Source organism: Hemiscyllium ocellatum, chromosome 11, assembly GCF_020745735.1.
Source record: "Hemiscyllium ocellatum isolate sHemOce1 chromosome 11, sHemOce1.pat.X.cur, whole genome shotgun sequence".
Classification (NCBI taxonomy): Eukaryota; Metazoa; Chordata; class Chondrichthyes; order Orectolobiformes; family Hemiscylliidae; genus Hemiscyllium; species Hemiscyllium ocellatum.
In genome coordinates, this window is record NC_083411.1 from 73,156,171 (window position 1) to 73,168,711 (window position 12,541).

At 40.8% G+C, this 12,541-nt stretch overlaps 1 protein-coding gene across 1 annotated transcript in view; it reads left to right on the forward strand.

Annotated features, from left to right (window-relative positions):
• LOC132820458 (fibronectin type-III domain-containing protein 3A-like) overlaps positions 1 to 12,541 on the forward strand; it is a 142,671-nt gene that overhangs the window by 97,902 nt on the left and 32,228 nt on the right. The window contains exons 8-14 of the mRNA XM_060832610.1: positions 2,234 to 2,391; positions 3,865 to 3,924; positions 4,044 to 4,182; positions 5,580 to 5,633; positions 5,931 to 6,052; positions 7,949 to 8,123; positions 9,377 to 9,463. Of these exons, the coding sequence (XP_060688593.1) occupies positions 2,234 to 2,391; positions 3,865 to 3,924; positions 4,044 to 4,182; positions 5,580 to 5,633; positions 5,931 to 6,052; positions 7,949 to 8,123; positions 9,377 to 9,463 (795 nt within the window). The remainder of the gene's footprint in view (positions 1 to 2,233; positions 2,392 to 3,864; positions 3,925 to 4,043; positions 4,183 to 5,579; positions 5,634 to 5,930; positions 6,053 to 7,948; positions 8,124 to 9,376; positions 9,464 to 12,541) is intronic.

Consider the following 12,541-nt stretch of genomic DNA (forward strand, 5'->3'; position numbering starts at 1 on the left):
AACTTGTTAGCTGAACAGGAGAAAGTGAGGACTGATGAAGGGCTTCTGCTCAAAACATCAATTCTCCTGCTCCTCTGTTACTGCTTGACCTGCTGTGCTTTTCAATTCACATTCTCAATTCTTGTTAGCTGAATTGAGCAGTGGCAAATGGAATTCAACCCAGAAAAATTTGGGAGGGCTAACAAGGCCAGCTACATAATGAATGGTAGGACCCTGGAAAGCATGGAAGTTCAGAGGGACCTTGAGGTACATATCCACAGATCTGTGAAGATAGCAGGACAAGTAGACAAGGTGTTTAAGAAGCTGTATAATATACTTGGCTTTAATAGCTGAGGCATAGAACAGAAGAGCAAGGAGTTATGCTGGAATTGTATAAATCACTGGTTTGGCCACAAATGGGAAACTGATTCTGGTCACTACATAATAGACTGGATGTGATTATATTGGAGAGGGTACAAAAGAGATTTGCCAGGATGCTTTCTGGGTTGAAGGATCTGAAATATGAGGAAAGACTAGATAGGCTGAGGTTGTTTTGCTTGGAACAATGAAGGTCGAGGGAGGATCTGATAGATGTAAAAGTTTAATCAAGGGCATGGGTAGGAAGACACTTTTGTAGTAGTGGTGGGGTTAATACCATTGAACATAAATCTTTGGTCAGGGTTAGAAGGCTGCAAGAAGAACCTTTTTCACTGAGTGCTGGGAGTCTGGAGTCTGGAACTCACTGCCTGAAAGGGTGGCTGCATCAGCAAAGCTTGTAACATTTAAACAATCTTTAGATATTCACTTGTGATGCCTCTAGACTCAGCACCAGAAGGTGGAAACTGAGATTAGTGTAATCAGATCTTTGTTGACTGGTATTAACGCGGTAGCCTGGAAGGTTTCTTGTACTGCAACTGTCTGTGACTATGATCCACTATGATCTTGACAGAGCAGGCTTGGAAGGCCAAGTGGCTTATTCCTGTTCCTTTTCTAATGTTCTTGCTGGGGTCCAGGCTGGCTGACTGAGATGGAACTGTTTTTCTGCCCAAGAAGGCAAGAAATGTTAGTCTTATCACCAAAGTCTTTGAAGGTGTTATCTCCTGTGCCCATCTTTTTGCAAAACAAAAGTACTTAAATACTGAAATTAGGTTTTTGTTCTTAGCCCAGCACTAAAGCAACCTTGATCAAAGTCATGATCGATCATTTTAATGTTATAGTACCTTATCCTTCCTCAAGTAAAAAGTGAGGTCTGCAGATGCTGGAGATCAGAGCTGAAAATGTGTTGCTGGTTAAAACACAGCAGGTTAGGCAGCATCCTGCCTGGCACCCTCTCCTCATTCCTGATGAAGGGCTCTGGCCCGAAACGTCGAATTTCCTGTTCCTTGGATGCTACCTAACCTGCTGTGCTTTAACCAGCAACACATTTTCAGCTTATCCTTCCTCAACCTATCTGCAGCCATTAATACTATCAAAAAAAAATCTTCTGCTGACACCTCTTCTCCATCGTTCCACTCAGTGGAACTATCTTGATTTATTTCATTCTGACCTATACAGTCATAGCAGAAGATCACTTAACAACAGCTTCTCATCCCACCCTTGCAATATTAAATATATATTCCTTCTAAAATCTGTCTGTGATCTCCATTCTGCTCATTATACTCAGCTGAATAGTGGCTTTTTGCGACTTAATGGTCCTGAGACATCTACTTTGTATTTAGGCTGCTTGTCTGCTTTTCCTCTATATACAGCTGGAATACCATCTAATTAAATATTAGTAAGGCTGAAGCTGTAGTTTTCCTCCCTAAGGTTGAGTGAAACCTTTTTCAAACAGGGATTCCTCCCTTTCCTCAGCGCATCTGCTACTGCAGTTATCTTCCATCATCTCACTTCCATTTCACGTTTGTATGTTTAATTCCTTGTGACCTTTCCGGTGCCTGTTTCCGTTTCTTCCAGCCCTCCAATTCGTCAAAACTTTACACTTTTATGTCCTGTTTTCACCCCATCATTAGTGGCCATGCACTTTTATATCCTTCCTAAAGATCCAATCTAATTTTCTTTCAGCTTTGCAACTAAGTGTGTCCTCCTTTTGATTTTGTAACTGTCTGCTTGATTTACCCCAGTGAAGTGAGACACGAGCATTTTTCTCCGTCCTCCACAGTATGATGCAGGTTGTAACTGATAGAAACTTAACAGGATAGTAGATTTGACCTAAGTGACTATATTCTGCATCAACCGTACTTTTTTTTTATTTCAGGTATCTGAAATTAAAGAAAAGTCCATTGTTTTATCCTGGAATCCTCCCTCTATCTCAGTGGAAGGGGAAAATAATACTGATCAGTTGCCAGCAAGCTGCACTTATGAAGTTACATTATCTAATAGTGGAAAAAGTGGAAAGTTCAAAGTGGTTTATTTGTAAGTGTGCTGGTATGATTCTCCTTCAGTTTTCATGTATACTGATCAAGATATTGTTTTGGCATCGGGCACACCTAAGCTGTAAAAGGCTATTAGTCACAAATTAAAACTCTTCACTCAGGTTTTTACCACTTAAGAGTGAGACAGTTAACCACATGTTGGTCACTCATGTTAAGCAGATATTGACTGGGAACAGGGTTAAGAATTCCTTAACCCAATAGGTTTGAATCAGAAGATCTCATTAGCATGAGCTAAATTTGAATCCGTGTGTTAATTTAGTTATGGTCTTTTTTTTGGTTCTTAACTTTTAAACAGTTTTAGAGCTTATTCAAAAAAGCAAACCGTTTTATTCATCAACAAATCAAGTGGTATTAATAATTGAAGAAAATATGTGCAAATGGTCATTTATTGATAGTATTGCATTGTAATAGATCCTAATTTCACCTTGAAACCACACATACTCGTTAATTATGTAAAATCCCTTGACAAATGAAAACCTTGTTCCTCGGGCTAAGTGTAAGGCAGTAACCGGTGGGGGAAAAAAAACTATTGTGCAGTGTAAAAAATTCTCTATGCTGCATCCATAACAGTAAATAGACTACTTGATCTCTGAGATTGAATGCTTCCATGTCTGTATGCCAACAATAGAAGGATTTCACTTTGAGTAAAGTATTTCCCTTTCTCCAAAATCCAGCAATTGCTTTGGAATGATCAATTCATAAGGCTTCAGTATTGAGTCACTTCATATAGGTTATATATGTCTTGATCGTAGCATTAAAATTCCCACTGTGGTGTCTATAACATCACCTGACTGTCAACTAGACTGTCAAGAGTAATCAATTGTGTCAGGAATTTTTTATATTAGAGTTGATATTCAAATACGTACTAAAGTCAGGAAGGTGCTTGAATGTGGAATCTGGGATATTTGGATAATATGGAATTTGGTCCCATGGGATGAAGAGAAAGGTACTAAGAATAGAGAGGATTTAGCAGATTTGCAACTCATGGTTGAGGGTTTCCTTGAGGTGAGAACAGAGAACCACACGTACCAATAACACTGAGAGCATAAGAAATATAGTATATTGAATAGTCCACCGAACCTACTTCGCATTCATTCCCTGAGAGAACAAAAATCTGTCCATCCCAGCCGCACGTGAGCAATGTTCACACTAATTTCAAAGGGGCTGTGCAAGACAATAGGGAGGTTGCATAGAGCAAATAGAAATTAGCAGGAACATGAGCCCTAAGCTTTGGAGCTTCTTCACTTCTATAAACCATCACCTCTAGACTTCTCTTTCCTCCTTTTTCCTTCAAGTTATCTCTTAAGACCTCAATCTTAATATTATATGTTTTACAGTATAATGTTGCCGTGTAGTTCCTAAAAAGCTTTATTTCATTGAGTACTATGTTGTTGTTTACAGCAATGTAGTGAGAACAGGGAAGTTCAACTTACAATCTGTTTCTTAATTACAGAGGAGAAGAAACAACAGTTACGATATCCGAACTCCGACCAGCCACAGATTACCATGTTAGGTACATCTTCATATTTGATATCATTTGAAAATATCAGTGATGAGTTTTCTGTTATATATTTGCAAGAGAATGGGAGTTTCTACTTTTGTATATGTAGCAACTGTGTTTTTCTCTGATAGAGTTGCAGCGATTTGTAATTCTGTGAAAGGATCCATATCAGAAGTGGCAAGCTTTACCACAGAAATCAGTAAACCTGATGCTCCAGCTCCACCAAAACTAATCAGTAGGACCAAAAACAGTCTGAGTTTGCAGTGGAAGGTATGTATTGTTTGATCCATCAGCAAATTATTCTGATATTCAAAGTTCTTGAAGATTTGTAGTTCAGGTTGTGGTTGAGGCTGTTGACTTGCTTGCTGAGCTGGTAAGTTTGTTTGCAGACGTTTCATCACCATATTGGGTCACATCATTAGTGCGCCTCTGGCGAAGCATTGGTATTTGTGTGTACCAGTTTGCTGAGGTGGGTAGTATCATTTTTGGTTTTGTTTCTTAGTGGTTGGTATATGGGATGTAACCCTACATGGTTGTTAATGAAGTTCCAGGTTGAGTGCCAGGCCTCCTGGAATTCCCATGTATGTCTTTGTTTGCTTCATATCCATCCCACAAGTTGTCCCAGTTGAATTGGTGTCTTTCTTTCTGTGTATATGGACACAAATGATAGTTGATCATGTCTCTTGGTGGCTAGTTGGTGTTTGTGTATTCTGATGGCTAGTGTGCTTCTAGTTTGCCCTAAGTAATATTTGTGGTGGTCTTTACGTGGTATTTTGTATGTGAAGTTGGTTCTGTTAGTTGTGGTATGGGATCCTTTATACTCGTCGGTACCTGTCATAGTGTTGGTACATCTGGGGGGAAAGTCGGTTGTTGTTCTCTTCCCTTCCTGGATGTAATGGTTGAATGCAAGGCCAACGGTGAGCTCCAGAACAGCATATACAGAAAGGCTACCATTACACATAAAGTGCACAACTCTAATAGCTAGCATTCCAACACCCATATACGAAGCTGCATCAGAACATTGCTCAAGTGAGCCGTAACACATTGCAGAACCCCGGAGCTGCACAGAGCCGAAGAAGAACACCTATGTAGCATCTTCAAAAACAATGGTTACCCAAAAAGCATAGTCTGCCGGTACCTATACAACAGGAAGACAACTCATCCAGATACACCAGTCACCTTGTCATACATCAGAGGCATATCAGAAATGACCACCACAAATGATACCACCTACCTCAGCAAACCGGGGCATACAGATAGCATGTGGGGCAGAATACCAATGCTTCACTGGAGGCTCACTGATGATGTAACCTAGTGTGGTGATGAAATGTCTGCAAACAAACTTAACAGCTCAATGAGCAAGTCAACAGCTACATTTTCTAATATTTTAAAATCTGGAGGAAGGAAGAGTAGGGCCTGGGTTTCTACATTTTAAATAAGATGGAGATGAACAAAGGGGAGCTTTCTTCCAATATTAACTCATGGAGATTCTATGCAAACATTCCCAAAACCCCAAGTCTAACTTATGATGCATGAAGTTGCACTGTAGAAAGAAACGCTTTGTCCTGCAGCAAGTGTTTTTGTTTGTGTAAGGCTATAGAAATTGCATGTTTTTAAGCCCAGTGAAGTACAGAAAAGTAGTAACACCTTTAATCTAATTACTGCAGGCACCAAATGACGGTGGTTCTAAAATCTCCAGTTACCTTTTAGAATGGGATGAGGTGAGTTTTTTTCTCTTGCTTTCTCTTTCTCCTTCTAAGAGTGTCACAGATAAGGCTGTGGTTATAAACTGTCAGTATGAAAATGTAAAGTTGTTATTAGTTGTAACAGATCATAGGTTGCTTTCTCATTAGAAAGAGGTGACTGGTGGTGGTTTAACCTGACAGTCACCATACCTCAGGCAAGAGGTGAGTTTGAGAAGGAGACACATTTGGGTGACCTCTCAGCTTGTTTGGGAATTGTCAGTAGCTGGGTATTAAGCAGCAAAATAATTAACTATGCAAACTTTCTTCATGTAGGGAAAGCAAAGCCCTTTCAAGGAATGTTACTTTGGACATCAGAAGCAGTACAAGCTGACTAAATTGTCCCCATCCATAGGATATACTTTCAGGCTAGCAGCTAAAAATGATATTGGACTGAGGTAAGTAACTTTTTATTTCGGAATATTTGAATGGCTTCAGTTCACTGGAACAGAAAAATCTATTGTGTGTAGTGGAGGCCATTTTCCAGTGAGCTGCTGATTGAAAGCCAGATACTCAAAAGAAAAAGGTATCACATGTTCCCGTAAAACAATATCTCTATTCTCCTCTTCTATGGCACCTTGTCATTGCCAACAATTGCTGAGTATAGATGTAGAAATACAGGAATAACTAAAATCTTTTAAAAATCAAAAGAACCGCGGAAGCTGGAAATCAAACAAAAATAGAAATTGCTGAGAAAGCTCAACAGGTCTGGCAGTACCTGTGGAGAGAAATCAGAGTTAGAGTTTCGTGCCCAGTGACCCTTCCTCAGAATTTGTTCTGAAGAAGGGTCAGTGGACTCAACATTAACTAAAATAACGCAGAAAAGAGGTAGGTAGATTTTTAAAAAACTGAAGAGAAAAGGGATGAGATGGAGTAAAGGAAATAAATTGTATTAACACTACAGAAGAGAGGATTCATTTAAGCAATGGACTAACACACAATTGTCCTTTTCATCTTTGGGGCAGAGTGTCAAATTGAATCCAGACTGATGGATTTGTAGCAACTTTCCTTTCTGTTTAAGTTCCTGGTATGCCATCAGCTCTTGCTGTCTCCTGTTTGAACTTGATTTTTCAAACTCATGCGATTGATGTAGAATTCATTTACCATTTCAACCTTCTCTCCTGTGGCTCAGTATCTACCTCATTTATCAATCTCTAGAGGACTTTGGGGAATTTAATATCGTAACAGTACAGTGCAAATTCATGCAATTTTGTGGCCAAATTGCTTTCTTGTGGATTTATGAGAATTGCTTAAAATTTAACTATCTGATCAGCAGACAAATGATCTTGGAAATCTGGCTTGATAGTTCTGTAAGAAGTAGGAACTCTATCTTGAATGAATATTATAAGCTTCCAGTCTTTCATTAGTTCACCTCAATCAATTGACTAAGCTAACAGTTGAAGTGAAAATATATTGAGTACAGTATTAACTCCATTCAGGTGAAAGTGAGGACTGCAGATGCTGGAGTTAAGAGTCGAGAGTGTGGTGCTGGAAAAGCACAGCAGGTCAGCCAACAGCCAAGGCGCAGGAGAGTTGACATTTCAGGCAAAAGCCCTCCTTTGGCCGGAAACGTCGACTCTCCTTCTTGGATGCAGGTTGACCTGCTGTGCTTCTCCAGCACCACACTCTTGACTCTTAACTCCATACAGACCGAGACCCAATCCATGTAAAATTACAAAGCAATCTCGAATCCATATTTTGTTTCAAAAACTCTTTTAAAATATAATTTAGAATGAAATGTATTTTTTTTTATCTGCTATAACAACTTAGAGCAAGAGAAGTAGGAAATAAGAGGCAATACAACCGCTAAAACCTGCGTGCCCATTCAGTTAGATTCATTGCTAATCTGCATCTTGTCTGACCGACTTATCCCCAAGACCTTTGATTGCCTTGATGTTTATGTTAATGTTTATAAGTTCAGCTGGTTGCTGTAGCCTCCACTGCAATGTTTGACATCTTGTTTTTTTCCAACCATCAGAGCAAGCAAGTGTATGCTGGCCTTTATAGATTGTTACAGTGTCAATCAACAGTAAAGGGCAAGCTGGGTACCTTGAAGCACATTGGCCCAAATTGAGGTTTAGTGAATATAAATAATCTCTCCGTGTGGAGCAGACTTTGACACTATGCAGCCTGCAATGGTATTGCAAAACATAGTCAAAATCAATATCTGATGTTTCTAGTACTGCCTCCTACAAGGCAAACCTTTGCTACATGTTCAGCAGATATGTGCAATGATGAATTGTGAGTTGCCTGCACTTTGTTTTAACTCTGTATGTTTTTGTTTTTTCCCATAGTGATTTCGGTGAAACAGTACAGTATTACACAGCAGGCAGTGTTCCATCTGCCCCAGATCCTCCTCGGCTAATTCGTGCTGGTGTCACGTGGATGTCGTTGGAGTGGAGTAGACCCAGTGGCGTTTCATGTGATGAATCCATTACATATATTTTGGAAATGGAAGATGAGAGTTCGGTAAGATAGAATCTGGGAAACTATATTTATGAAGTAATTTGAATCTAATTGAGAAGGTGAGGTATGAAACCTTTACTATTATTTAACCAGAATCCATTGCATTGCCAATCGTCCTTGTGTGTTGATTTGCAGATCTTTTCCGAAAATACCCAGATAACGTGAAAGGTAGCATTGTAGCACATTTACTGTAACTAAACCAAACAAAAGTATTCAGTAATTGAACTGGCTCCCTACCAGCATCTGTTCTCTCGAAAGTCAGAGAGAGACATGTGACAACTAAGCCAGGTTGTTAGAATCCACCTTTGAGGAAATAGCTAACATATTCAAACAATCTGCATTGGAAAATGATCTGATTCTCTCTTCTGCCCATTCCCAAAAGGAAAATAGGTAAACACGAGCTACAGTGGTATCCACAAACTGCCCACAACGATGCACAAAATACAAAACCCATTCCACATGTACTTAATCCTATAAATACCTAAATTGAAGCTAAGACTCGTGGTAGGATTTGAACGCATGATAAAATATTAATATGGTAAGAGTGCAGCATGCTGAAGATGCTGATCTTTTGGTACAGTATTAAACAGTACTATTACACATTTTAAAACTGGTTAGGGGATTCTCACAAGATATTGGCAACATCCATTTGATGCATTGTGGCACCATTATGTGAGGTTCCTTTATATAAATGGAAGTTTGCTGTGCATCTACCTGTGTTAAACAAGCAAGGTGTGCAGTTGCCATATATTAAAATAATTAAATCAATATTGCAAAAGTACTTTATATTATGTTTCATATCTTGCTCATTGCCTTAAACTGCACGAAGCAGGAACAAGAGTCACCATTCAACACCTCGGGTCTGTTCTGTCTTCAGTACGTCAGGGCTGACTTATAATTGAGTAGTTTTTCCTTTATTATGTAAGTTATAATTTTCCTTGTGCAAAGGATATGAGTAGAGATTTGGCATGCGGAAATTGCTAACCTCTGACCAATTCTCTACAACACATTCTCAAAAGGCAAACTGTCTTAATAGAAATGTACATCACAGTGGAGGAAATGTGATCATTTTTGGTTTTTTGGTCACTGTTATTTTTGGCTCGATATCTTAAGTAGCTATTGTAAGTCCTATGAGTAGAAAAGAAAGGAATTGTAATAATTGTGCCAAAATGTTTTTTGGCGCAGTACCATTGAGATGTCCAAACTATGAGTTAACTTGTAAAATTATTTGTAACACGTTTTAAAATTTTTAATAGGGCTATGGTTTCAAGGCAAAATACAATGGTGATGAGCTCGCTTGCACTTTAAAAAATCTCAGACGGAGTACCTCCTTCAATTGCAGAGTAAGTGTTACTTGCTTGTTCAAGCTTTGTTTTCTCTCTCTCTTTGAATGAAGTTGTCAAATTCAGATTATGAAATTAGGAGAGAAAGTAATTCAGGGAAAATAATCAGCGTGTCCACTTTCTTTATCCACTAATCTTTTTCTGAATGTGTATGAATGTTGCATCAGTCATCCTTCACATCTTGCTGTGATGCTTAGTGTAGTTAAATAGTCTGAGACTTGCTGAAGCTGAAGTAACACGTATGGCCACTTTAGTGAAACATAAGAGTGCTTGCTTATATTACATTTCAGTTATAAAACAGGTGAGACTGGTGGGGAGAATCATAGAATCCCTCCAGTGTGGAAGCAGGCCATTCGGCCCATTGAATCTACACTAACTCTCTGAAGAGCATTTCATTCATCTTTCCTATCCCTGAAACCCTGCATTTCCCATGGCTAATCCACCCAGCCTGCATAGCCCTGGACACTATGGGCCATTTAGTGTGGTCAATCCACACAACCTGCATGTCTTTGAACTGCAGGAGGAAATCCACGTAGACATGGGGAGAATGTGCAAATCCCACCCAGTTACCCAATGGGGAAATCAAACTCAGGCCCCTGGCACTGAGAGGCAGCAGTACTAACCACTGGGCAACCCTAATTGTTAAAGAATTACTGGAGGTGACATTTTATCACAGTGAAATAATTTTGGCATTTCCATCGTAAGACCTTCTGACGCTCTGAAGGGAAAGGGGGAGAAGACAAGAGCGCTAGTTATAGGAGACTCTATAGTTAGAGGGACAGACAGGCGGTTCTGTGGACATGGGCGAGACTCTCAGTTGTTTTTTTGCCTCCCGGGTGCCAGAGTCCGAGGCCGTGTCTTCAGAATCCTTAAGGGGAAGGGTGTGCAGCCAGAAGTCGTGGTACACATTGGCACCAACAACATAGGTAGGAAGAGGGGTGGGGAGGTCATTCAGGAGCTCAGGGAGTTAGGCTGGAAGCTAAAAGCTGGGACGGACAGAGTCGTCATCTCTGGGTTGTTGCCGGTGCCATGTGACAGTGAGGCAAGGAATAGGGAGAGAGTGCAGTTGAACATGTGGCTGCAAGGATGGTGGAGGAGGGAGGGCTTCTGGTATTTGGACAATTGTACTGCCTTCTGGGGAAGGTGGGACCTGTACAAGCAGAACGTGTTGCACCTGAACCAGAAGGGCACCAATATCCTGGGGGGTAGGTTTGCTAGCACTCTTCGGGGGGGTTTACACTAATTTGGCAGGGGGATGGGATCAGGACTTGTAGTCCAGCAAGTAGGTTAGGTGTTTTTCAGGATGTCCAATAATGTAGGGAGGCTGTGGAGAAGGTAGCAATGACAGGGAATATTTGCGCACATAGAGATGGGCTCAAGTGTGTATACTTCAATGCAAGAAGTATCAGAAATAAGGTGGGTGAACTTAAGGCATGGATTGGTACTTGGGACTATGATGTTGTGGCCATCACGGAAACGTGGATAGAAGAGGGACAGGAATGGTTGTTGGAGGTTCCTGGTTACAGATGTTTCAGTAAGATTAGGGAGGGTGGTAAAAAAGGAGGGGGTGTAGCGTTGCTAATTAGAAATGATATAATGGTTGCAGAAAGACAGTTTGAGGGGGATCTGCCTTTGGAGGTAGTATGGGCTGAAGTCAGAAATAGGAAAGGAGCAGTCACCTTGTTGGGTGTTTACTATAGGCCCCCCAATAGCAGCAGAGATGTGGAGAAACAGATTTTGGAAAGGTGCAGAAGCCACAGGGTAGTAGTCATGGGCGATTTCAACTTCCCAACTATTGATTGGAAGCTCTTTAGATCGAGTAGATTGGACTGGGCGGTGTTTGTGCAGTGTGTCCACGAAGCTTTTCTAATTCAGTATGTGGATTGTCCAACCAGAGGGGAGGCCACATTGGATTTGGTATTTGGTAACGAACCAGGACAAGTGATGGACTTGTTAGTGGGTGAGCATTTTGGTGATGGTGACCGCAATTCTGTGACTTTCACCTTGGTTATGGAGAGAGATAGGTGCGGGCAACAGGGTAGGTTTTACAATTGGGGGAAGGGTAAATACGATGCTGCAAGACAGGATCTGAGGAGCATAAGTTGGGAGCATAGGCTGTCTGGGAAGGATGTCGTTGAAATGTGGAACTTCTTCAAGGAACTGATACGACGTGTCCTTATATGTATGCACCTGTCAGGTAGGAAAGAGATGGTCGTGTGAGGGAACCTTGGTTGACGAGGGAGGTTGAATGTCTTGTAAGGAGGAAGAAGGAGGCTTATATAAGGTTGACGAAACAAGGTTCAGACAGCGCATTGGTGGGATACAGGATAGCCAGGAGGGAGCTGAAGAAAGGGATTAGGAGAGCTAAGAGAGGGCATGAAAAGTCTTTGGCGGGTAGGATCAAGGATAACCCCAAGGCCTTTTATGCATATGTGAGAAACATGAAAATGACGAGATCAAGGACAGTAGTGGGAGACTGTGTATTGAGTCGGAAGAGGATAGGAGAGGTCTTGAATGAGTACTTTTCTTCAGTATTTACAAATGAGAGGGACCATATTGTTGAAGAGGAGAGTATGAAACGGACTGGTAAGCTAGAGGAGATACTTGTTAGGAACAAAGATGTGTTGGACATTTTGAAAAACTTGAGGATAGACAAGTCCCCTGGGCCTGACGGGATATATCCTAGGATTATGTGGGAAGCAAGAGAGGAAATTGCAGAGCCGTTGGCAATGATCTTTTTGTCTTCACTGTCAACGGGGTGGTACCAGGGGACTGGAGAGTGGTGAATGTTGTGCCCCTGTTCAAAAAAGGGAATAGGGATAACCCCAGGAAGTACAGGCCAGTTAGTCTTACTTCGGTGGTAGGCAAAGTAATGGAAAGGGTACTGAGGAATAGGATTTATGAGTATCTGGAAAGACACTGCTTGATTAGGGACAGGCAGCACAGATTTGTGAGGAGTAGGTCTTGTCTTATAAGTCTTATTGAATTGTTTGAGGAGGTGACTAAGCATGTGGATGAGGGTAGAGCAGTGGATATAGTGTACATGGGTTTTAGTAAGGCATTTGATAAGATTCCCCA